Below are 27768 nucleotides of genomic sequence, written 5' to 3'. Positions count from 1 at the left end.
CTCGGAAATGGTCCTGACTTCTGAAATTCAGGTTCCTCCCTTTCATCACAACTGTGATAAAACTGGGGCTAATTATTCCCTAGAAGCTCCTATTGTACTTTTTTCCATATTCCCACTCCATGCTTCTGCTCACCCGTAGGCCTCAATGATGCTTCTGAGAGCTGGAAGCACGTTGCAAACTGACGTGAAGTTGTCTGAATGAATTTCATATCAGGTGTTCATAGCTAGCAGCCAGAGAAGATTTCCATTCAACCATCTCAAATGAATTGAGATCTGTGATTCAGAACTGAAAACCGGGCCACTAGCTTTCACAAAATAGATCGGGATCTTCCATTCATGCATCTCATGATTGTAAGCACTGCACTTGAATATGTTATTTTCTCATACCAGAGGAACAGCCCTCAGATAAAACTATTGACTCCAAAGTTTTGGTAAGCAGCTTTCACTGCTGCCACAAAGATAGATAACCAATAAGTTCACTGGAAAATATCATTGTACTTCAAACACATTTATGAATTGAGCACAAAACTATTCCTCGAGCTTACGGATGTTGAGTCTCTGCGTGAGTTTCCTCCAAGTGCTTAGGTTTCTTCCCACAGTCCAAAACATGTGCTGGTTAGATGCATTGGCCATGCTAAATTCTCCCTAAGTGTACCCGAACAGGTGCCGGAGTGTGGCAACAAGGAGATTCTCACAGTGACTTCATCTCAGTGTTAATGTAAACCTACTTGTGACAATAATAAATAAACCAAGTTAAGCATTGAAGTTTCAAAGTAAGATTTGACCCATGTTGCCAGTTCTGTGAAAAGACAGCATGTGCTTAACCTATTGTGTTGTTTGACCTTCCTGACATTCCGCATTCTGTGAAAAACCTCATACGTTCCCTGTAAAATGACAGGCAGCACATAGACCTAGAAATCCTTTCAACACTCAAACAATTTTCAATTTTAGTTTAGTTTATTCAATATTGTCACAAGTAGGCTTACATTAATACTGCAATGAAACTACTGTGAAAACCCACTTGTCGGGTACACTGAGGGAGAATTTAGCATGGTCAATGTAGCTAACAAGTACGTCTTTCGGACAGTGGGAAGAAACTGCAGCACTGGAGAAAACCCACGCAGACATGGGGGGAACGTACAGACTTCGCAAAGACAGTGACCCAAACCGGGAATCGAATCTAGCTCCCTGGTGCTGTGAGAGGGCAGCGCTAAACACTGTGTCATCGTGCTGCCCCAATCTATTTTGAGATGTGTGCTGGATGCTAATACCTTGGAAGCAATTTTCTTTACAGTGATCAGTAGAAGTGTTTTGGTGCTCGTAGATTTGTTGGTCTTGTGGAATGCAATGAATCAAAAACAAAAAGTGCCCAAAGTAACTCCTTGAAGTTGCATTGAAAATCAAGCAATATGCAGAGAGAACATGAACTGAATTAATGAATGCAATAGTTAAGAGTAAACAGAATAAAAGCATGCACGGTTAATGTCTTTAGTTCACCAGCAGGGGTCCATATGCCATCACAGGAAGACTACTGAAGAGATACAGCTTTTAAAGCTATTTTTGCTAATAGTCCTGCTTTTGAAAGGTCTAGGGGTTTCATACTGAATTACAGCAATCAATTCTCGTTTGAAGAGATCTCTTTATGTTTTGTCCTCACTCTGCAGTGTGGGACTGTTTGGGTGCAATCCAAGTTAAGGTCTTTGTGATTCCAAATGTGAAAAAATGTTCTCAAGCTTTTAATTTTGCAGCCTACTCATGGCCGTGTCGAGGAATTAGACAATCCTTTTCTCTTAGGAAGGAGCTGAGGGACTCTGAAGCAACCCTCTATCCGCCAATTATCTTACATCATTACCACTAGACAAAATGGTTCCTTGACAGCTGAAATAAAATTTTGTGGAATCAGACCTCTAAGGTAGCTTGCAGATATCCCCCTATTAATCTCACGGATCCAATACACTGTCAGTAGCAATTACCTAAATATACATAGTGTGCAGCCATCGTGTCATTTTGCACAGCAAATGTATTTTTATTCAATGATCGGCAAACCATGTATCATAATGTTTTACAAAGTCTGTTTCTTCTTTAAAATTGTAATGACATATGTATTTTTATCATGGGAGAAGATGCTTTACTTTCCATGAAGTAACGCAAAAAAAACCCTTGTGTTTGAAGTAAATTCTGGACTTTGGAAAAGGGTGTTTAAGCAAGGCCTGCCCCAATGAGTCAAATGGATGCTGAAGATCCCAAAACTGAAAGTACAAAAAAACTATCAAAATTAGAATAGAGATCCCTGCCCTCTATCTGCAACTGAAAGTGTAAAGTTCAGCAGTCTTTGAGTTGTTGAATCACAATCTCCCCACCCATTCCCCAGCAGAATTCTCATGGAAAGAAAACCTCTATCAATGCAGAAAGTAAGGCAGAGTGTTATCACCTTATCCAACCAAATAATTCTTGTTGGGTAAGCTTCATGGCCCCATTGGGCAGCAGAAACCAAGAGTAAAAAGGTTGCTTAAATCATTCAACCTTTATTGTCCAATATAGTCAATATTGCATTCCATCAAATGGGATGAAAAAGAAGACACTCCACCCCATCCCCCTTCCCCCACCCCAGGTTATCCCCTGTTGGCTTTGCAGCATCTTGAAACTCTTGAACTGTTGCTGAGATAAGAGATCAAAATGTGTTACCTGTTCTGAGATCAAAACTGCAACAAACACGAACTATTGAAATTCCTCTGGAATAAACAGCCAGCAAGGTACTTCAAGGACCCCTCACCAAGCAGGAGAGAGAACAAAAGATAGTGCTGCACTGAACACAGGCAGTCTGAAGCTCAGTGCCCTCTCGGCCTTTTACTTACAGAGGTATTACAAAGTAATTACGAAGCAAAATCTAGTGATTTGCAGGCAGTGTGGACCTCATGATCTGCCACAGGCCTCTGCGATTGCTGAGGGGTTTGGTTGACTGTAGCTCCAACAGCAAAGGCGTCACAGTTCTCTCTCTCTCTCTCTGTCAGGCCGCTGCTGTTGTCATTGCACATGTGCAGACATAGAGGTCTACACATGCGCAATAGCTCCCTCTTCTGCTGGCTGATGAATTAAACCTCGGCCAATGCTTGTAGTAGCTAGAAACAGTCTAGCCCATTTTTTCATGCTCTATGTGCACAGCATTGGACATAAATTCTCACCCAAAAAAATAGACCTGCAACTCTCCCACTTTCATGCTGGCTAGACACTTAGACTTGTTCTTGTAAAATTCCACACATCTTCTCTAACTTGACAAATAAATCCGATGATAGTTAAACTTGGAGTGGGACCATGGGGGAATCTTTTTACCCCTGCCTCATATGCTCGTAATACGAACAGAAATGGACCTCTTAGTGTATACGCTATTAAGCCCCTTCAGAATTGTACGTGCTTTGCTGAGATTCCATTTCATTTTCTAAACACCAGAGAGGATCGAACCAATTTACTCAGCCTCCAAATATAGGACAACCCGGTCATCCCAGGAACACATATCTTTGGGAAACAACCTTTGTGTTTTTGCTTCCTAAGCAAGTATATCGTTCCTTCGATCTGTAGAGTAACACAGTGCACAATACTCCAAGTATGGTCAAACCAAAGCCTCATGCAACTGTGGTTAGGATTTCCCAATCTTGTCTGCGGCTTGGATTCTCTGGTCCCATAGCTGTGAATGGAGATTTGGCTAAGTGCCAAATTCTCCATACTGGCTAACAGTGGTGACAGAACATACAACATCAGAAAATTCTGGTCTGTAATAATACCTTATTATTCTTGTACTCCAGTCCCCTTGCACTGAAGATCAATATGCCATCTGCCTTCTAAATTACTTGCTGTACCTGCACCTTAACTCTCTGGGGCCTATTTTACCATTTTGATTTGAAGTGCTGAACCTGGGCGGAATTCAGATCTGTTCTCAGTTGCCCCCATAAGCACTCAGCCTGAAAAAAAAATCATGAGTCTGAATCACACCATGGGCGGGGTTTATCACGTCCGAAATGCTGCTGTTCCAATCGGAGCCTTCAACTGCGCATGCACAGTGAGAAAAAAAATTGACAAACGCAAAAAAGCTGATAAAGCAGCCCGGGAGCAAAAAGTGGGAGCGATGGCCCCCACAGACATCACCCCACCCCCACAGCATAACTGTTTGCCTTATTCTCCCCACGTCCCGCTATCCAGATCAATTGTGAACCCCCCTGCCACCGATTGCCCGCAGAGTGGCAATGGACCCCCTTCCCCCTACCAGAGATCTATCTGGCCTGTCTCCTTCCTCCTGTACCCCTCCCCCACCCCACCAGACAGCAATTTGGCCCTGCTCCTCCCCTCCTGCCAGAGATACTGTGCATTGTGCATTGTGGGGCCCAGTGTGGGTGGGTGAGGGAGCGTGGGGGGGGTGGGAAATGTATCCCTGAGCCCGGGCTACAGTGTAGCGAGAAACAGAGAGAGGGAAAATAAATGAATGGGGGAGCTCCTGAATGAATACTTTGCATCGGTATTCACGAAGGAGAGGGGTTCGGAATCGTGCGGTCTCTTGGAGGGAGCGGAGGTTCAGTTGCAGGATATAGTTATTACGAGAGAGGAAGTGCTAGGGCTTTTAGGTAGCGTAAGGACGGATAAAGCTCCGGGGCCTGATGGTATTTATCCCAGGCTGCTTAGGGAGGCGAAAGATGAAATTGCTGGGCCTCTGGCGCACATCTTTGTCTCTTCTTTGGACACAGGTGAGGTCCCAGAAGACTGGAGGGTAGCAAATGTGGTCCCGTTGTTCAAAAAAGGTAGTAGGGATAACCCTGGGAATTATAGGCCGGTGAGTTTGACGTCGGTGGTAGGGAAGTTAATGGAAAAAATACTTAGGGGTAGGATGTATGAGCATTTGGAGCGTTGCGATCTGATTAGGGATACGCAACATGGCTTTGTTAGAGGGAGGTCTTGCCTTACGAATCTGGTGGAATTCTTTGAGGAGGTGACAAAAACGGTTGACGATGGGAGAGCCGTTGATGTCATCTATATGGATTTCAGTAAGGCGTTTGACAAAGTCCCTCACGGTAGGCTGGTAGAAAAGGTTAAGGCGCATGGGATACGAGGCCAGGTAGTTAGGTGGATTGAGAACTGGTTGGGAAATAGGAGACAGAGGGTAGTTGTGGAGGGGACCTTGTCGGGCTGGAGGCCAGTGACCAGTGGTGTGCCGCAGGGCTCGGTACTGGGACCTCTCCTCTTTGTAGTCTACATAAATGACTTAGAAGAGGGAGTAGGTGGTGTGATCAGCAAGTTTGCTGATGACACCAAGATGGCAGGGTTGGCGGGTACAGAACTGGATTGTCAGGTGATACAACAGGATATAGATAGGTTGGTGCAGTGGGCAGATAGGTGGCAGATGGCATTTAATCCTGACAAATGCGAGGTGATGCATTTTGGAAGGAATAATGCAGAGAGGAGCTATGTGATAAAAGGTAGGCCGATTAGGAGTATAGACGTACAGAGAGACCTGGGAGTGCAGGTCCACAAATCCATGAAGGTTGTGTCACAAGTGGAGAACATTGTTAGGAAGGCTTATGGGATGTTAGCCTTTATAGGAAGGGGCTTAGAGTATAAAAGCTGCTGTCTAATGCTTCAGTTGTATAGAACGTTGGTTAGACCGCATTTGGAGTACTGCGTCCAGTTCTGGTCACCTTACTACCGGAAGGACGTGGAGTCTCTGGAAAGGGTGCAGAGGAGGTTTACCAGGATGTTGCCTGGCATGGAGGGACTGGGTTACGAGGAGAGACTGAAGAGACTGGGGCTATTCTCCTTGGAGAGAAGGAGATTGAGAGGGGACATGATAGAGGTATATAAGATACTGAAGGGAATAGATAGAGTTAATAGTGAGAGACTGCTCCCTAGACTGGGTACGAACACAAGAGGTCATCACTTAAGGGTGAGGGGGGGGAGGTATAATTTGGAGGTAAGAGGAAGGTTCTTTACGCAGAGAGTTGTGGGGGTCTGGAATGCGCTACCGAGTAGGGTGGTGGAGGCAGGCACGTTGGACTCGTTTAAGTTGCAGTTAGATAGGCATATGAGTGAAACGGGAATGGAGGGATATGGTAGGGGCTATTAAATAGGGTCAAACCTCGGGAGACACCGGAAGGGCAGGCTGTATAACTAATATGTTTTGTCTTTATTCCACAGGTGGAGGTCCACCTCGTGTCAAGCGAGGGGCATGCACACGGCGGGTTGTGCGTGGGCTGCTCTTGGAAGTCCAGGAGTGGCCTAGTACTTCATGTCGGTGTGTGTGCTTGATCCTGGACCGATAGACGGGCTCCACAACAGCTCAGTGACTAGCACTGCTAGCTGTGCAGATACATGGATTTGGGCCTGTGTCTGTGGGAGTTTGCGCATTCTCCCTGTGGTTGCGTGGGTTTCCTCCGGGCGCTCCGGTTTCCTCCCACACCCCAAAGATGTGCTCTTAGGCTAATTGGTTTCCACCAAATTGACACTATTTCTTCCCTGAATCTGACTGAGTAGGGTCCCATTCGTAGACATGCAGGGTAGAATAGGTGTAGGGCGATGCGGCGGCGCGGGCTCGTTGGGCCGAAGGGCCTGTTTCCCGTGCTGGGTTGTTCTTTGTTCTTTGTTCTAGATACATCTGACTTACCTCCCCCTCTCCTCCCCCCTCACCAGAGAATGAATTGGCCTCCTTCCTCCCCCTCCACCACAATATGATCTGGGCCCCCCTCCACCTCCCCACCCCCCAGCGTCCCACCAGAGAACCACCTGACTGACTGGCCCTCTCTCCTGCCTCCGCCACCAATCCGACTCAGAGAACTGCCGGAAGCTCTGAACTTACCTCTTCAGAAGCTGGAACTCTGGAAACAGACCTTTGCCGAGCATATCTATTTTGCGCCAAATCTGGATGGGCAAATGCAATGGTAAAGGGGGAAATGCCAGTAAGATTGGGCGTCCAGCTCATTAAGTCAATTTAAATGCATGCATTTCAATTGACGTCACGCCTGTTTCGGGCGCAGTTGTGATCGCGGATATTTTGGATCTTGGTAAAGTAGGAAGCTGCACGGATGCAGGTGCAGATTGTGCTATTTGCCTCACACCTGATTTACCAAGTTTTCGCGCCCAAAAATGGGTGCAACACAACAGTAAAATCGGGACCTTTGCGTTTTTGTACAAGTACATCCAAGTTTCCCTGAACATCAACATTTAAGAGTTCCACACCTTTGAAAAATGTTCTGTTTTTCTATTATTACTGCTAAAGCGAATAACCTCACACTTGCTCATATTATACTCCATCTATCACTCTTCTGCTGATTCACGTAACCTAACTACATCTCTTGATAGCCTCTTTGTGTCCGCCACAAAGCTTACCCTCAGACTAGCTCTGAATCATCACGAACCGAGATACAATATTCCTTGTCTCTTCATCTAAGTTATGAATACAGATTATAAAGACCTAACGCCCCAACATTGATCTTTGTTGCACTCCACCAGTTATAGTCTGCCATTTGAAAATGTTCCATTTATTCCTACTCTTTGCTACCTATTTGTGAACCAATTCTCAATTTATGCTAATATATTACCCAAAAATCATGAGTCTTATCTTGTATATTAAAGTTTTTTGCAACAGCTTATCAAACGCCTTTGGAAATTCAAGCATCTATTGGCTCTCCTTTATCTATCCCACTAGAAACAGCTAAAAAAAAACTAACATGTTTGCAAAACACAAGTTACACGACATGGAGTTGGGGGTAGGGTGTTAGCGTGGATAGAGGATTGGTTGTCAAATAGGAGGCAGAGAGTGGGGGTCAACGGGTACTATTCGGATTGGCGGATGGTGACTAGTGGAGTGCCCCAGGGGTCGGTGCTGGGGCCTCAACTTTTTACCATTTATATAGATGATCTGGAGGAGGGAACCGAGTGTAGAGTGTCGAAATTTGCTGATGACACCAAGATTGGGGGAACGGCAAATTGTGCGGAGGGTGTGGAGAGTCTGCAGAAGGATCTAGATAGGCTGGGCCAATGGGCCAGGAAATGGCAAATGGAATTTAATGTTGGCAAGTGTGAGGTGGTCCACTTTGGTAGGAATAATGGTAGGAAGGACTATTACTTACGTGGCGAAAAACTGCAGCAGGCGACGGTGCAGAGGGACCTCGGGGTCCTTGTGCATGAGTCGCAAAAACCCAGCTTGCAGGTGCAGCAGGTGGTCAGGAAGGCGAATGGGATGCTGGTCTTCATAGCGAGAGGGATTGAATATAAAAGTAGGGAGGTCTTGCTGCAGCTGTATAGGGCATTGGTGAGGCCGCAGCTGGAGTACTGTGTGCAGTTTTGGGCGCCGCACCTGCGCAAAGATATTTTGGCCTTGGAGGGAGTGCAGAGGAGGTTTACTAGGCTGACACCGGAGTTGAGGGGGTTGAGCTATGAGGAGAGGCTGAATAAACTAGGCTTGTACACGTTAGAGTTTAGAAGAATGAGGGGAGATCTCATTGAGACGTATAAGATGATGAATGGGATGGATAGGATAGAGGTGGAGAGACTCTTCCCGCTCAAAAAAGACAGTAGGACTAGGGGGCACAGCCTCAAGATAAAGGGAGGGCGGTTTAGAACAGAGTTGAGGAGGAACTTCTTCACTCAAAGGGTGGTGAATCTCTGGAATTCTCTGCCCGTTGAAGTGGTGGAGGCTACCTTGCTAAATATTTTTAAGACGCGGGTTGATGGGTTTTTGATAAGAGAGGGGATTAAGGGTTATGGGGAGAGGGCGAGAAAGTGGAACTGAGCCACGACAGATCAGCCATGATCTTATTGAATGGCGGGGCAGGCTCGAAGGGCTAGATGGCCTACTCCTGCTCCTATTTCTTATGTTCTTAAAACCATGTTGATTTTTTTTATAGTTTTATGATTTTCAAAGTGCTTTGTTGAGACTTTAAGATTCCAGTTTGAAGATGATTGCTGATATCAGGCTGTCTGGTCTGTATTTGTCTGTTTTCTTTCTCTCTCCTTTCTTGACCAGTGGTGTTACACTTGCTAACTTCCAAACCACTGGGACCATTCGAGAATGTCAAGAATTTTGGAACATCATAAATAGTACACCCAGCATTTCTGCAGCTACCGCTTTTTAAACCCAGGATACAACCATCAGATTTTGGAGATTTCTCAGCATTTGGTCCCTGAGGTTTCTCTAATATTTTTGTCTGCTGTAACTAACTACTTCATGTTCCTCATTACTATTAGCTCTTGGTCACCCTTTATTTCTGCTATGCAGTTTGTTTCTTCACCCGTGAAGATAAGCGGCACGGTTGCACAATAGTTAGCACTGCTGATTCACAGCACCAGGAACCTGGGTTTGGTTCCCGGCTTGAGTCACGGTCTGTGCGGAGTCTGCACCTTCTCCCCATGGTCTGCTTGTGTTTCCTCAAGGTGCTCCGGTTTCTCCCCACAAAGATGTGTTGGTTAGGTTTTGGCCATGCTAAGTTCTCCCTCTGCACCTGAACAGGTGTCGGAATGTGGCATCTAGGGAATTTTTACAGTAACTTAATTGCAATGATAGTGTAAGCCTACTTGTGACAATAATAAATAAACTTAAACTTAAAACACAAGATATTCCAAGTCTCTGCAATCTTCTTATTCCCATTATATTTTTCCCACTGCCTGCATCTAAAGGAGTAACATTTACTTTAGCCATCTGCTCTTTTTTTATAAACTTAAAGACAAGCTATTATGATCTGATTTTCTATTCCTGACTAGTTTATTTGCACATTTTTTGTTTCCTTTTATATCAACGTTTTGTTCCTCTTTATGCATTTCTAAAAACTCTGTTAATTCTCAAGCTTACTACTGTTCTTTGGAATGCTATAAGATGCTCCATTTAATATCATACCATTGTTAATTTCCATATTAAGCCATGGATGGATCTCTCCTGCTGAGCTTTTGTTTTTTAATGAAAGGTATTTTTTGTTGAGTACCTTAAAATATTTAATTAAATGTTTGCTATTGTTCATATACCACCATGCCTTCTTGTCTACTTATCCAATCAAAATAGATTCCAAAGTCTAAAATAGACTCTGTAAGCCCCCTCAGAGTTTGAGCACCCTCTCTCCCAGGATGCTGGATCTTGCCCTCGGCCTTCTCCTCCGATTCTGCGATTGGGCCCGGGGCGTCCCTATCCTCCTGTCGGCAGGACTCCCAGGAAATACATTTTCAAAGATCCCAGGACTTCAGCCCAGGCACAGTGCTGCAGTTGTCAGATTAGCCGACAGCTCTCACAGGCTGGACTTCCTTTGAAAAGTGGCTGGAAGTCCCACCCACTGCCAATCTACACTCAAGTGAATGTTAGAGGGCAGTGGGAGCTTGGGAGCTGGCAGTTGTGCACCAGGCACAGATTCTCAGGATGGTGACTGCCATTCACTTGCCACCCTTAAAGGTTAACAGTGGGCGTGATCTTACCGGCTGTTCACATCATGCTCCCGCTGCAGTGATGTTGGAGAATCTGGTATCCAACCAAATCTCCATTCACTGCAGTGGGATGGAAAAACACAACCAATTGAAATAGCCATAACATTCCAGCTACTGTGTCCACCTGTAGTATCACTTTGTGAGCGAATTCTATACATTGCACTGCCCCCCACACCAACTACATCTTTTACTTTAGTCCATTCAGCAAACTTGAGGAAAGAGACATCATTCCAATTCAGGAATTCTTTGTGCCAATTGCGTTTCTACTTCCAAGTTCATTGTTTTATGGGGGAAATTAATGATGGAGGGGAAATGCTGTAAATGCTGCCAGATTTCCCTGCCTGATATTTTGGTAGTCATATTATCAAGACAGGCAAATATCGATACCCTGCAGTGCTTCAACTATTTGGCAAATGTATGAAAATGTATCTGTATTGGAATAGTTTAACATCGAATGAAGGCAGTCAAAAATCTAGTTCCCTAAATTGTTATTCAATTCTGAAATTTGGTATGTTATTACAAATCTCTTTCTACATACTCAGTGTCAAAGAAAGATATATGAAAGAAGTTTACGTCATATAAAGTGAGCTACTACACTGGTAAGTATAGAATGCCACTATTTTGGTACAGGTCAGGAACTCCATTGCTCCTGCAACCAGTACCTATCATTAATGTAAAAGTTTAATACAAAAATTCAAGAATGAAATTTCAATCATCAGAAGGGTTTGAGGATTAGCATCTGGATTAGAGGTCAAAAAAAGCAAGCGAGACCTTATAGTAATGTGGCCCCTTTAAGGGGGCAACTCTTTGCGGGCCATGTGATTGGGTCCGACACAATGGTGAGGAATCAGTGCCATTCGAGAGCAAGGGCACACTCCTAGGATGGGGAGGAACATTGTGTTGGAAGCAGGGTAAAAAGTCACTAAAATAAAACTCTCTTGCAATGGAGTACATAAACTTCAAATGCTAATGTGGCAGGAAGGAAAAATAGGCTGTCTGTCTTGATTCATTTATGTAAGAGATTGGTTTGATGATTTAAGTACCTTTTGCAATTCCAAACATTATGATTCTATAGGTTACTGAGGCATATTGGCCTTAATAAGAGAGAGGCAACAGTATGCTAGAATAGGGTTTTGAGTTGATATTCTGGCCTCATTATAGTGCCATCATGGTATGTAACATAAACTGATGGTTGAGTGGCACATGTTATGAGAAAGTAGAATATAAATAAAGGGCCAACTCAGAAAATAAAAGGTTAGCATTGTCTGGCAGGGGTTAAAGAGGACAGCATGCCTCGAATAAAATGAAGGCTTATGAAGAATGGAATGCTCTGGGAAAAAGAAAGCTCCAACCATATTGGTATTTTAATTATAGGCGTAATTGTATTCTGGTAAAGACTTATTGGATAAACAAGGTAGGAAATCCATTGCATTAAGGAATGTGATTAGATCTGTTCAGAATTGAATTCTGAACTCACCTGATTAGATGTGTATAAAAGGCTTGAATATACTCGGATGATCTGTACAAATGATGGCTGTAACAGGACAACGTTTGAGCAGACCCTTCTGATCACTCCCAATGGCCATTGTAAGTGCAAAATAAAACAATATTGCATGGATTTGCTGTGATGTAGGTTGCTTTAACAATTTTATTTAATATTTTAAATCAATGCAACAGACATGAGTGAAATATGATCATTTCAGAATACCAGATTAAAATTATTTTGTAATAAAATTGGAAGTTATATAAAAATGTATAATAAGCCATGCTGCAAGCAACAGCTCACTCTCTTTATTCTGCAGCCAGATACATTACTGAATTTGAAAGTGAGATGTGTGCAAATTGAAGGCTTTTCCATTTTTCTCTTCAGTACCACCTATATCTTGAGTGACAAATATTTATTTTATTCATTTGCATTCAATGTTTCTACAACCAGCATACGATATAGACATTAAATAAAACAGTTGAACTCATGTCAATAATACAAAGTTCTACTACCGAAACTAATGGATCTGTCCAACTACATTTGGGAAATTGATCAACCTGAATGGTGTATTTCTACATTCATTATTCCAGGCAAGTATCATCTCTAAACATCTGTACCTGGGAAACACTCAAAGTTGTAAAGTGAATGTAGAGTAATTCTTCTATAATGCAGTATACTTCTAAATATACATGTATCATATACCATGACAGCAAAAAGCTTTGCATGACAAGATTGCTGGAGGGATCAAATTTATCTTGGGCAACATAATGGCTCTAGAGAAGAACTATCAGATTATTGCTATTTACTGCAGCTATTGAAAGCATTGGAATTGTTAAAGCACAAACTATTAAGAAGAGAATTCACCACTAAAACCGAATCAGATACTACCAGCGAAATTGTGCACATAGAGTGACTCTGAGACCCCACTTCAATGTTATTTAACACATGAACGGTTATCTGTTCATAGCATGATTTTCACTGCAGTGAAAGGAAATGCTTGTTAGTAAGGCCCATTTGTGTAAACTGTAAAGTGGCCTCCAAAATGATTTGTTCACCTGGAAGAGGAGGAGGAAAGGGTCATACTGGATTTCACAGTCTGAGAGGCAGCAGTGATTAGCAATTAGCAACGACGTCACACAGAAAACCTATGATCATCTGCTGCTCACTTCTCGTCGCATATGCATTGCATTTGAACTGTCCAATATCCCGATCATAAAAAAATGGAATAATTGCTAATCTACAAAACAATTCCAGCATAGAATTGTAACAATGAAAATTTCCATTATTATTATCGCCTCTTCCCTATTCAATAGCAAATGGGTTAAATAGTGTAGGTTTGTGTTTGTATAATCAGTTATCATACTAGTTTGCTAAGTCTGAAAGCAACTTTTTGTTTTATCTGAAACTGTGGTGCTCCAAATACCTTATGAACAGTTGCAACACAACAAAAATGCTTGTGATACTTTCATGTTTTGACTGCTAGGTTTATTCAGTCGTGTTGACCCTGGTGAAGGTCTACTTGTCATACACTGTGTTTGTTTAACAGTGCCAGTTTGTAAGAATAACTTTATCGTACTTCACCTTCAACGGGTTCATATAACTTTGCTATTTACTTTAGGGTTCAGAAAAAAACCCTATTAAGTTTGAAGCCATCTGCTTCTAAACTAATAAATGAAGTTAGCAAAAATTGCCTTGGCACAGCAATTAGCCATCTGTCTCTTAACTTGGACAACACCTACAAACTGAAAAGAGGTCACCACCAGTACAAGAAAAAGGAACTGCCTTGATGTTCTTCAAATCTTTGTTTCTGACTCAATAGTAAATGTATGCTTGTAGTAGAGAGAAGAACAGAATGTGAAGAGTATTAAATCTTACCTGAATGTTCCCATGAAGACTTGGCCGAGCACAGGTTCCTTCGTCTGATTATTGTAACCGTAGAAGACATCCCTGAAGAAAGTCTGGTTCAGAGGAATGCTGGCATCGGCACAATCCAGGCCATTGGTGCAGGATTCAGAAATCAGCTGGCACAGCCTTCCATCCGGAGCTAGCTTGTAGTCCTCAATACAACTATTAAAAAAAAGTTTGGTTGACAAACTTAAGTGAAGTGTTAAAGCACGTAACATCACAAATATTAACAAATTCAGATCAAGTAAATCAAGAGGTGACCAAGTATCATCGGACAGCATTAAAGACTGGAATGGAATGGAAATTGAACAGAGGGAGCTCAATGGCTCTGAGGTAATAAAGAAAAACAGGGTGTGTTTTCAGTGAGGGAGCACATAAAATATGTCAACTGCCTAGGCAACCACATTTCCACCCACCTCCAACCTGGTCCCCATTGTGCAGAGGGCATGTGGGGGTGGATAAGACATCCTCTAGACCATCTGCTCTTGGGTCTATTGAAGCAATTATGTCACCAAATATTGACAACTTAAGGCCTCAATCTGGCCCTCCCTCCATAATACACCGGCTGGCTGAAGAAGACTCAAGTATGAAGGCTGATTTGTTTTTAACAAGCTTTGGTGGAAAGGTGGGAAGGAAGGGGGTACCTCCTCTGGAGTTATCAATCTGATCCCATGTTTATACCTTTCTACCTGGCCTTTAAAATCCATTCCCTACCTCCTACCCTTCCTCATATCTCTTCCCTGACACCCTGAAAATTCCCCATATAGACTTATCTGTGTCTTAAAGCCATTTCCTGTGTATCCCACAGTCTCCTCACATTCCCAGCAGCAACCATTACTCAGTTCTGATGCTGTTGGGACTACTAGTAGTGCAGGCCCACCACCTAATGAGTTACAGCAGGAGATGATATAAACACTTTTATTTCAACTGGACAAAGGTGAAATCAGATTGATTGATAGACTGCACATGCTGTTAAACATGATTTATCATTGGTGACCCCTCAGTACAAGAGTTTGACAAATAACTTCACCCAGATGCAAACTCGGCAACATTTTTCAGTTCCAGTTGTTTAAAAAAGCATAAATTATCCAACTTTTAGTAAAAGATATTGATTTATCGTAAAAGAAATACATTTATGAAACATAGATTTGATCAAATTTGATGCACTTATACGCTGTTACAATTGTATATGAAGTATAAACTTATGAAACTGCTTACAGTGTGCTGCATTGTGCATAATGAGATTAGTCCAAGTAACAGGATTATTTTGATTATGGATGATTAGCCTTTTGTCAGGGTGCAATGGTGATGAGATGGTTGCTGCTCAAATATATTCCTAGTTGCCAACTTGATGAATGTCTAATTAATTAATTTAATTTCTATCTCTCTTTAAAGGAAAACGGCAACTTAATTATGACTGAGCGTAGGTGGGGAAGTCATCAAACTATTATGACACAAAGTGACCTTTTCGCATTTTCACTCTTTCAATTAAGTTGGAGTTGTCCTTTTAAAAATAACATATTTAAGAGCTTGTGCCTTTTTGCAAAACAGATCAGGAGATCTCGCTTTCCATTAAATGAGGTTCTTGGGATTTCAATGAATCATGCAAGCATTTTCCTTAAAGCAGGGTAAATCTAGCAATTTCAAAGAAATTTTCACAGAATGATATATTATAACCAAAATGGATTTACAGCTGATTTGTTTTTATTTCCCTGGATAGAGTTTATCTAGGTGTTTAGGATATGTTTTTGTTGCTACATAAATCTCTAAAATACCTCAGTAGTTAACAGCAGGAAAATACTAACAGTATTCTCCTACGTTCATGTAAGGAGCCTGATGCTATACAGTTCTGACTTACAAAGTACACACATTTTTTGGATTTAATGATCTGGAGAAAACTGCTTCATTCAGTAAAATCTCAAGTAAAACTGATGTAATGTATTACATGGATGCATAGTGTAGCTATGTCAATGCCCAAGACAAGTTAATGGCCTGGAAATTTTGGCATGTTTGTTTTTGGGTAACTTCGCTCTATCATGTGAATAGCCAGTGCTCAAATGGGAGATTGAGGAGCCCTGAGTTTTGGATCATGGATCTCACTGCAATATAAATAATGATATGATAGAAGCCTGCAATAGTTAGCATTCAAAATTCTAGGTAAGTGATTAGATTAAGGTTCCTTGTGGGAAGGGAGGACCTTGGAATCTGAGCTGATCAGTATTTGGTATGTGATCAGTTAGAGAGGTCACAGATCTCAAGAATATGGCTGTGCCTTGGTTAGAAAGGTCACAAACCCTGTGGGCATTGTTGGGATGTTGGGAGTGCTATCAGGGATCAAATAAAGATTGAAGATTTTTTAGGGGTGAGCGCTTCCATAGTGGGTGGCTCAGTTGAAGCTGCAGAGAAACTGAGGGAGTCTGGAGGTCAAAGTTGGGACTGTGGTCAGACTCCAGTCTAGATTGTGGTCAACAGTGATTATGGTATTCAATTACTATTTTTTCCCTGAGTAGTTTTCCAGAGGCAATCCATACTGATGCAGACTGCCTCAAGGCAAACTAAATTGTTTGGGCCACTTACTTGCAGAGGCAAGTTGACTAATGCCTACTTTAAAAGTGAGTGTATGGTGCCGCATTATCAAGATAGCATGAGAACAATTCATGGAATCATAAAATCCCTACAGCACAGAAGGAGGCTATTCGGCCCATTGAGCTTGCACCGACAACAATCCCAGCTAGGTCCTATCCCCATAACCCCACGTATTTACCCTGCTCATTCCCCTGACACCAAGGAGGAAATTAGGTTGACCAATCAATCTGAACTGTGGGAGGAAACCAGAGCACCTGGATGAAACCCACGCAGACAAAGGGAGAAGGTGCAAATGCCACACAGTCGCCCGAGCATGGAATCAAACCTGGGTCCCTGGTGCTGTGAGGCAGCAGTGCTAACCACTGTGCCACCGTGCTGCCCATGTAGAAATGTGCGCAGGCACTGAAAGCCATTACAGTCTCCAAACAATTGGTGCCACAACTTCGAACTTTACATCCAAAATACACTACCCTCACAATGTGGTTCAGGGTTTTTGCCAATAAAGTTAACTGAATATGATGAGATGCAATACAGAGAGGTCAGAAGAACAGCTTTCAAGTTAAACCCTCACAGTGGAGATTGACCTCAGCACGTGGCGTCATTGCTCAGATATTGAGGACAGAACCAGGAGCTGAGGATTAAATGTCAGAATCGGAATCACAGAGTTGTTACGGTGCAGAAGGAGGTCATTCAGCCCATTGTGTGCAGTGGCCTTCCAAATGATCATTGTGACTTTGTCCCATTCCGTCCTTGTTTGGATGAGAGATATTAACATAAGAATAAGAGACCTGGCAAAGGGGTAGTTATAAATTTTTGTTCATCACTGAAGCTGAAGATAGGGAGAAGTTATCCATTCTCGATTGCACTGCTACCTCTGCCAATGAGAACGGAGAATTTAGATTGTTCTCTGTTCTCTTCTGGACAGTGCCATGTCCTTGTGCATAGTCAAAGCTGTTTGTGTCACGCATCAATTGTGTTTTTCACAAGAGTGAAACAGAACCAGAGTGCAGAAGTACAGAAAGAGGCCCTTCGACCCATCGAGTCTGCACCAATTGTCCAAAAGAGCATCCTACCCAGGACTATCAATCCCCGTAACGCCATGTATTTATCATGGCTAATCCACCTAACCTACAAACCTTTGGACACGAAGGAGCAATTTAGCATGTCCAATCCACCAAACTGCCCATCTTTAGACTGTAGGAGTAAACTGGAGTACCCGGGGGAAAGCCACGCAGGCTCAGGAAGAAGGTGCAAACTCCACACTGACACTCACCCAAAGGCTAGAATTGAACTTGGGTCCCTGGCACAGTGAGGCAGCAGTGCTAACCACTGTGTCAAAATACTGCAAGGAGTGGGGCAGACAGGAAGAGAGAGAGAGGGATGGAGAGAAGAAGGAGAGAGTTTCTCCAATTGTGCTTGCATGTTTGTTGCTCTTTCTTGGTCTCACTCAAAGCTGCAAGATAGTCAGGCTGAACACAGGGGTTGGCAGGCCAGTGGATTGTTTAGTATCCTCTGCTCCAGTCCATTTCATAGTGATTGTGCACTATGAGAGCAGAGGGTGGAAAGCGTGTTAGAAATGTGGAACTCCCGAGAAGATGAAAAGGACCCACAGAAATCATTATAAATGTACACAAATCCTGGGAAAATGCAGCAAAGACCAAGGAATCGAGTGGAGATGCTAGCTTTGTGAGAGGTCTTACACCTTTAAGTATGGCTGTTTTGTTTTAACCACCATCACATTCATTCCCGTATCTATCGTCTGACTGGTGTAAGTTATTGTAGATAAGGACATGGGATCTCATTTAATGGACCAATTAGTTCACTGAGACATGCCATTTCAATTGTTTTACATTGTAATGTCCTATAAATACGCATGTTGGAGTGCTAAACCTGAGGATGTTTTTGTTTCAGACTCTGGAACATTCATACAAGGCATTGAATATAAGAGGAAACTCCAGAGTATAACTGATGCAAAGGCAATTTTCTCACTATGCGTTACACAAAATGCAAAAAGCAACATACGCAAACTGTAAATCTCTTGTGACTTAGCAGTTGCTGAGTCAGGAATTCAATATTTTAGAACAATTGATAAAATTACACAAGATGGAATTAGGCCACAGTTAATAAATAAGTCATTTTTAAATATTAATTGCTAGGATTTTTCTGTTTATGATTGGTTATCAGATTGGCACTTACAGCATGGAACCCTCCATTTGGCTTAACTAGCCTATGCCAGTATTTATGCTGTACGTGACATCCCAAACCTTAATGAATTGAACCCGATCTGTATATCCTTCCATTCATTTCCCCTCACTCACATCCCCTCAACCTTGCCCATTAATCTATTCTGTCTGCATATTGAATCATTGTGTTCACATTTCTCCTTTGCAACCGTGAATTCTAATTGCTATCAACGAAGAACACGTAACAGAGTTTCTCTGTTTCTTTCATGATAACAACGGTAATTATTTCTTAAAATTGAAAAAAATAACTCAAATTAAGAGATGGAGAAAACTCTCAGGGGTGAAATTGGTCACAATTTGCACAAGTTGGAGACAGGAAAATTGGCAATTTGTTTTGACATTGTTTGATTTTCTTTTCTATTGAAGCCAGTAGAGCATTTTTCTGCCCCTTTCTCTTGCTCTCTCCATCTATGTATCTGACAGTTGTTAGTAATTAGAAAATTTACATTTTCTCACTAAAAACAAACACAAATCCAATGACAATTAGTGCTTTCCTGTCAGCTTTCAAAATTCTACTGAATTGTTTTCAATTTGAAAGGAAAAGCAACACAAATTGGGATGAATTCTATGGACTGGAGAATTCTACAAGGTCCCTGACATCATTAGTTTTTATATATTCCATTGCATTATTATATGTTAAGTCACCTGCTGCATGTAACACTCTGCAGTTATCACAGAGACTCTGATCTTACACCGTGTAGAATGAAAAATTGGTCTTTGGCAGTACTGCAAAGTGGATGATAATGAATTGACATTAAAATCAAAATGTTATGCTAATACCCAAGACCAGTTTCACCCTTTCATTTGCTTTCTCTCTCCCCCTCTCTCCCACTCCCTCACACACTGCTTATCATACTTTCTTGAGATTTGTACCACGTACAACAGCAACACCAGCGTAGACTGTCATTTTTTCTTATTTCATCTCATGGACATACGCACACAGAATTTCTTAAAAAAAATCAATCATTACACGTATACCTCAATAAAACTTTTGAAACTTGTTTCCGAGCTTTTAAAACCAGAACAAAAGAGAAAACAGGCAGAAGCTATTAGATGCTGAGTAGAAAATATTCCACCAATTCCACTGACTAAATGTTACTGGTGCAAGATGGGCTACACATATTCGAACTCCAATAGTGTGTCATCAGTTAATATGGTCACACTCTGGGCAAAAATATCAGCGCAAACAATTGGAGGAGGCAGAGGTTTACAATTAACGATTGTAATGAAGGTATAAAAGGGCACAAAAACAATTCTACTGGTGAAGTAAAGTGTCTTATTTTGAAATATGTAATTAGCTTTTCCTGTTATTTAAAATAAATCATATTTTAGATATCAGAAGTTTCAGTCACTGAGGAATATGATAGCCTTTTTAAAAAGGCTTGCAATGATTCAGGGGACTCGGGGTGACAGATAAGCATTAGGAACATTGACCATTGTTGCTATTTGTCTCACAATTTTACAATGTAATTGTAAGAGTGTGGCTGTAAGGACAGGTCAGACCTGCTAAATATTTCCAACACTTTCTACTTGTTTTTTATTTCAGGTTTCCAACATCTGCAATACTTTGCTTTTATATTTGTGTTTAATTGACTGCTGTTTTTCTTACAGGGATGCCCATCTTGAAAGGACTCCTACTCCTCACTCTCCGATGGATTTTCCATTTTTCTCTTCTACCTTGTTTACCTTCATAGGGCGGCATGGTGGCACAGTGGTTAACCCTGCTGCCTCATGGCATCAGGTATACGGGTTTGATTCCTGGCTTGTGTCACAGAGACTGCACATTCACCCTGTGTCTGCATGGGTTTCCTCCAGGTCCTCCGATTTCCTTCCACAGACCAAAAGATGCGCTGGTTAGGGACATTGATCATGCTAAATTCTCGCTCAGTGTGCCCGAACAGATGCTGGAGTGTGGCAACAAGGGGATTTTCACAGTAACTTCATTGCAGTGTTAATGTAAGCCTATTTGTGACACTAGTAAATAAATTTTAAAACTTGCCTTCTCGTGCTTGATCAGGCATTTATGAAGACTTGCTTTCACGGCTACATCGTCTTCCTTAGCAACTGTCTCCAGCTCCGACTTATCCCACCTTGATTCCAAATGAAGTGTCTCTGTTCATGTTTTGGATACATCCATAATTACAGATATCTCATAGGCATCCAATATTCATTGAAAAACTGTTCTTGCTGCATCCTAAGATCCACATTTAATAACATATGCCACTATATTCATGTCTTCTAACTCTCTTTCTTCGACTGACTTATTGTAAGTTCCAACACCATGTGGGTACCAAGAATCCAAAGGATTTCTCCTTCTCCATCACTTCACACTGACACATCCCTGTTTCCAATATCACCACTTGACATGTGCTCATTTAAAAAAAAATTATGGAATGTGGATGTCACTGGCCAGGCCTATCTTTGTTGCACTTGAGAATTGGTGGTGAGTTGACTTCTTGAACCGTTGCAGTTGCTGAGGTGTAGGTACATCAACAGTGCTGTCAGGGAGGGAGTTCCAGGATTTAGACTCAGCAACGGGGAAGGTATTTCCCAAGTCTGGATGGTGAGTGCTTCCTTTTGTCAGAGAGTCTCGAATCACTGATTAGAAATAAGAGGTTGCTCATTTAAGACAGAGATGAGGACAATTATTTTTCTCTCAGAGAGTTATGTGTCTCTGGAACTCTCTTCCTCAAAAGTGGAAACAGAGGACCCGATTTTACCATTGCGTTGTGCTCGTTTTCGGGCACGAAAACGTGATATAGTTGGGTGAGAGACCGTTAATGCAATCCACATTGGCGTCCGCGCAGATTGCCATGCACAGTTCAGAACTCCGATCGTTTTGGCCACGCTAAGCCCTGGCCACAGCGTGAATGGGATTGAAGATTTTTTTTCAGGCTGAGTGTGTCTGGGGACGCTTGAAAGCAGATTTCGAAGTCAGATCTGCACTTAGAATGAAAATGGTAAAATTGGGCCCAGACTCTTTGAATATTTTTAAGGCAGAGCGAGATAGATTCTTGATTGACAAGGGACTGCAAGGTTATTGGGAGTAGGCAGGAAAATGGAGTTGAAATGACAATCAAATCAGCATTAATCTTTTTGAATGGCAGAGTGGGCTGTAGGGATCAAGTAGCCTACTCCTGCTCCTAATTTGTGTGTTCATATGTTCAACACAGTGGATCTCTTTGCCCATCTCCAGTATTCTCCCTCCACTTGGAAATCATCTTCTGGTCTCTTCTCCTCTCTAGATATTTTCATTGAGAAATATTGACATGCCATTGGCAGCTACAATTTTTCTGCTCCCCGCACTCTCACTCCCTACCCCCTACTTGCAGCACACTCTCAGGTCCAGCACTAGCATTGCCTTCAAACCTTGAAAAGGGTGGTGCTGATGTCGTCCATTATACTGACCATTTTCTAGCAGAGGCTGAATCGCAACTCTTTGAAACTTCTTCCTATCTTCCTCGGACCATGTCCCCATCACCAAATATCAAAGCCATCAATTCCAGGATTGTCACTGACTTCATCTCCTCTGGAAGCCTCTCTTCCATGATTTCCAACCTCATCGTTCCCTAACCTCAAATAGTCACTTCTATCTCCTTCTCGGAAACAAGACCGCCATAGTCAACCTATCATTTTAGTTAGTTCCTGTCGCATTGAACCGATTCCTTCCTACCTTGACACTACTTTATTTCTTTGTCTAGTATCTCCTTACCTATGTCTCAGACTCTTCCAATGCCCCCAGCCTCTTTATTAGTTTACACTCCGTACAAGGGCGATCTGAGGCTCTTCTGCTTCCTCCCTGAACAGAGGTCAATCCAGCTCCTACCCACTTCCACCTTCCTCTTCACAAATAAACTTGTTCTCACAGTGAACAATTCACTTCCTGAATATGAAAGTTGTTGCTCAAGGTATCTGCATGGGCCCTGGTGAAACCTCCCATTCTGTGGGATATGTAGAACATTCACCATTCCAGTCCTACTCAGGCCACTTCCCTCAACACTTTTTCCAGAATTTACTGTCATGATTGTATTGGTGACATTTCCTGCTTCCTCTGTCTGACCTGGAAAACCTCATTAGCCTTGCTTTCAATTTCACCCTTCTGTTACATGGTTACATGGGCTCGAAACATTAACTCTGTTCCTCTCTCCACAAAGGCTGCCAGACGTGCTGGGTGGGATTTTCCGGCTGTGCTCACCCCAAGTCAGGAAATTCCTGCTTGAGGTCAATAGACCTTTGGGCATGGGCGGCTCCTACCCACCACGACTCCCATAGGAGGTAGGATGCGAAAATTCCACCCACTGAGTTTTCCACAATTTTCTGTTTTTAGCTTAGATTATCTGCGTCTTGCTTCATCCTTAATTTAACAGTCTCTTGACACACCTTGAGACAAACACCTTTACTTTATTTATTTATTAGTGTCACGAGCAGGCTTTCCTTAAGAACATAAGAAATAGGAGCAGGAGTAGGCCATCCAGCCCTTCGAGCCTGCCCCGCCATTCAATAAAATCATGGCTGATCTGTCGTGGCTCAGTTCCACTTTCCCGCCCTCTCCTCATAACCCTTAATCCCCTTGCCTATCAAAAACCTATCAACCCACGTCTTAAAAATATTTAGCGAGGCAGCCTCCACCACTTCAACGGGCAGAGAATTCCAGAGATTCACCACCCTTTGAGTGAAGAAGTTCCTCCTCAACTCCGTTCTAAACCGCCCCCCCCCCTTTATCTTGAGGCTGTGCCCCCTAGTCCTACTGTTCTTTCTGAGTGGGAAGAGTCTCTCCACCTCTATTCTATCCATCCCATTCATCATCTTATACATCCCAATGAGATCTCCCCTCATTCTTCTAAACTCTAACGAGTACAAGCCTAGTTTATTCAGCCTCTCCTCATAGCTCAACCCCCTCAACTCCGGTATCAGCCTAGTAAACCTCCTCTGCACTCCCTCCAAGGCCAAAATATCCTTGCGTAAGTGCGGCGACCAAAACTGCACACAGAATTCCAGCTGCGGCCTCACCAATGCCCTATACAGCCGCAGCAAGACCTCCCTACTTTTATATTCAATCCCCCTCGCTATGAAGGCCAGCATCCCATTCGCCTTCCTGACCACCTGCTGCACCTGCAAGCTGGGTTTTTGCGACTCATGCACAAGGACCCCGAGGTCCCTCTGCACCGTCGCCTGCTGCAGTTTTTCGCCACGTAAGTAATAGTCCTTCCTACAAAAGTAGACCACCTTGCACTTGCTGACATTAAATTCCATTTGCCAGTTCCTGGCCCATTTGCCCAGCCTATCTAGATCCTTCTGCAGACTCTCCACACCCTCCGTGCAATTTGCCGTTCCACCAATCTTGGTGTCATCAGCAAATTTCGACACCATACACTCGGTTCCCTCCTCCAGATCATCTATATAAATGGTAAATAGCTGAGGCCCCAGCACCGACCCCTGGGGCACTCCACTAGTCACCAACCGCCAATCCGAATAGCACCCATTAACCCCCACTCTCTGTCTCCTATTTGACAACCAATCCTCTATCCACGCTAACACCCTACCCCCAACTCCATGCCTCCTTACCTTCTGCAATAACCTCTTGTGAGGTACCTTGTCAAACGCCTTCTGAAAATCAAGAAAGACCACATCCACCGGCTCTCCTCTATCCACCGCCCTAGACACATCCTCATAGAACTCCAGTAGATTTGTCAGGCACGACTTCCCCTTAACGAAACTGTGCTGCGTCTGCTCTATGAAGCAATTCCCCTCAAGATGCCTCGCTATTTCCTCCTTGATGACGGATTCTAACATTTTACCTACAACAGATGTTAAACTAACCGGCCTATAATTCCCTGCCTTTTGCCTGCCACCCTTCTTAAACAACGGCGTAACATTAGCCTCTTTTCAATCTTCCGGCACTTCCCCGGAATCCAGCGACGTCTGGAAAATAACCACCAAGGCATCCATTATCACCTCCGCCATTTCTTTCAGAGCCCCCGGATGCATTCCATCCGGTCCTGGGGACTTGTCCACAATCAGTCCCTCCAGTCTGTCGAGCACCGCCTCTCTAGTAACAACAATGTCATTGAGACCCTCCAGTCCTACCACCTTTCCATCGCTAACACCCGGCAAATTATTCATGTCTTCCTCCATGAAGACTGAAACAAAAAAGTTATTCAAGGTCTCAGCCATTTCCCCATCCCCTACCACTAAGTCCCCCCCTCATCCTCTAAGGGACCAACGTTCACCCCAGCCAGCCTCTTCCTTTTTATATATTTATAAAAACTCTTGCTATCCTTTTTTATATTAAGCGCTAGCCCAGCTTCATAGTTTCTCCTACCCTTCTTTATCAACTGCTTTGTCAATCTTTGTTGACATTTAAACCTCTCCCAATCCTCTTCTCGCCCACTACTCTTAGCAACTCTAAACGCCTCCGCTTTTAGTTTAACACTTTCCTTCGCCTCCTTCGTTATCCACGGCTTATTACCTCTCCTCCTACGGTCCTTTTTAACCATTGGAATAAATTTCTGCTGAGCACCAAGAAAGATCTCCTTAAAGATCCTCCACTGCTCCTCAGCAGGCCTACCTTGTGAAAATTCCCCAGTTGTCACACCGCAGCGCCTGTTCGGGTATACAATGGGAGAATTTAGCATGGCCAATGCACCTATAACCAGCACGTCTTTCAGACTGAGAGAGGAAACAGGAGCACCAGGGGGAAACCCACACAAACACAGAGAGAACATGCAGAGTCTGCACAGACTGCGGCCCTGCCTCCCCAGGTTCAATTCTGACCTCGGGTGACTGTGCGTGATCGGCATGTTCTCTCTGTGTCTGTGTGGGTTTCCCTCTTGGTGCTCCGGTTTCCTCCCACAGTCCAAAGATGAGCAGATTAGGTTGACTGGCTCTGCTAAATTGACCCTAGACTCAGGGGGATTGGCGGGGTATATGCTTGGGTTTGCAGGAATAGGGCCTGAGTGGGATTGTGGTTAGTACAGACTTGATGGACTGAATGGCCTCCTTCCGTACTGTAGGAATTCTATGACCAAAGTCGAAATCAAACTCGGGAACCCTGGTGCTAAGAGGTTGCAATGCTAACCACTGTGCCAACGCGCCACCCACTTTATCAGTTCTGTTGAACGGAACAAGGCAGTCACACATATCGACATACAAATCTGAACAGTAGAATACTCAAAGCTAGAGGGCCCAAAGCCCAAGAGGGCTGAACAATGCTGCAGTCAACTGTGATAGTGCTGGTAGGTGAAGGAAAGAAAATAAGTTAAAAAAAAATCAAACAAAACGCTTTAATATTTATGAAAATGTTTATTCTGTACTGATTGGATGCAAAACTAATCTAATCAAGTTCAAATGGTGCGAGTTTAATAATTTCAATTGCGAATTGTGAATAGCAAACAAGATTTCACTCACACCTGAAGTTTCGCTGCTCCAGTTAATGACTTCATGTCACTTAGCTGTAGGTGTGAGAAGCCTGGTGATATTCTCAAATGAATTTCTCTGAAAAACTGAAGTAATTATGAACTGCAGGCATGTATTATCTTAATCCGTGGGCTGTGACCTTTTGTTTATTTGAAGCTCTCACATTTAAGTGTCTCAAACTGAATAGTACTTACTGATTACAACATAAAGCTGGAAACATTAAAGCAAGCGTGAGAAGCGCTGCAGACAGCCTTTCCATTTAATCAATTTAGTATCTCAATTTAGGGTTGTCACATCCAACATTACAGCTTTAATACAGATATTCAGTGAGACTAATTTTAAAAGTGGAACTGATCATGTTGTTGCAGGATGTCTACTGTTCAGGTTTGGGCGGCACGGTGGCACAATGGTTGGCATTACTGCCTCACAGCTCCACGGGCCCCAGTTTGATCCCCGGCTTGGATCGCTCTGTGTGAAGTTTGCACTTCCTCCCCAAGTCTGTGTGTGTTTCCTCTGGGTGCTCCGGTTTCCTCCCACAGTCCAAAGATGTGCGGGGCAGGTTGATTCACTATGTTAAATTGCCCCTTAGTGTTGTAGGATGCATAGGTTGGAGGGATAGCATGAAAAATATGTGGGGTAACAGGGATAGGGATTGTTGTCACTACAGGCTTGATGGGCTAAGTGGCCTCCTTCTGCACTGTAGAGTTTTAATGATCTACATGCATGTAAAAGGATCTATGAGACTTGAGAAGGACAGGCACATCTCCCAATGGTAACAGTAATGGAGGAAGTTCAGTAAAGAAGGACAATTTTATAGATTTGATTAGCTTGTTGCGATTTTTCCACTAGATAAGGAGGGGTAATAGGTCTGATGCCCTTGAGAGAAGGAAGTTTATCATCCCTACCCAGTCTGGTCTATATGTGATTCCAGAGCTACAGCAATGTAGTTGACTCTCAATTATCCTCGGGTAATTAGGGGTAGGCAATAAATACTGGCCAGCCAGTGATGACCATATCCCATGAATGAATAAAAAAAGTGAACCTTTTTCCCTCAAATGTATTATATCAACAGTTGTTCTTAATTGTCCATTTTTGATTTGGTTTTATTGGTAGATGTTCCTGCGTTATTCTAGTTGGAGTGTGCTGATCATCACCAACATATCATTACAATCAAAACATGGCAAAGTATACTGCATAAGTTTTACCGTACCCAAAGTCATTCTCGTGTTGACTTTTGAATTGTTTGACAAAGGAAAAGAACTGAAAAATGTATTTCCATTATTCCACTTCCACTGACATTTGCTACCTGCCATGTTCTCCTTGGTACATCACTGTGGAATTGCAGAAATGGGCAGTTCAGTCTCTTTGGCTGAATAGTACTAGCCATGCCCGGGAACATACCACTGTAAGCACAGGCTTTTTGAAAGAGGGCTGAACCATTCTAACAAAGTTGGCAATGGTGACTTTAGCAGGAAATGTAACCATTCTCTTGTGAACCTTATAATTCACCCTCTTAATGATAAAAAACTTAATTTTGATAGAGGGCACATGAACTTCTGAGGAAAGTGTAATGGTGATTAAGTTTCATTTCCCCCCCACGCCCCAAGTTCATTTCTATAATTTTCTGAGAAGTGGAATAACATCATTGTATTTGTATTGTTAAAATTCATATCTTTAAATTTCAAA

General features: G+C 42.9%; 1 protein-coding gene across 1 annotated transcript in view; it reads right to left on the bottom strand.

Moving 5' to 3' along the window:
• The window catches only part of astn1 (astrotactin 1), a 2322431-nt gene that overhangs the window by 799946 nt on the left and 1494717 nt on the right, over positions 1–27768 (bottom strand). The window contains exon 13 of the mRNA XM_080195939.1: positions 13808–13999. Coding sequence (XP_080052065.1) covers positions 13808–13999 — 192 coding nt within the window. The remainder of the gene's footprint in view (positions 1–13807; positions 14000–27768) is intronic.

This window comes from Carcharhinus amblyrhynchos, chromosome 9 (genome assembly GCF_965287045.1).
Source record: "Carcharhinus amblyrhynchos chromosome 9, sCarAmb.v2.hapA, whole genome shotgun sequence".
Taxonomy (NCBI): domain Eukaryota; kingdom Metazoa; phylum Chordata; class Chondrichthyes; order Carcharhiniformes; family Carcharhinidae; genus Carcharhinus; species Carcharhinus amblyrhynchos.
The sequence above is the reverse complement of the archived record's forward strand: the minus strand, read 5'-3'. Positions and strand labels throughout refer to the sequence as shown.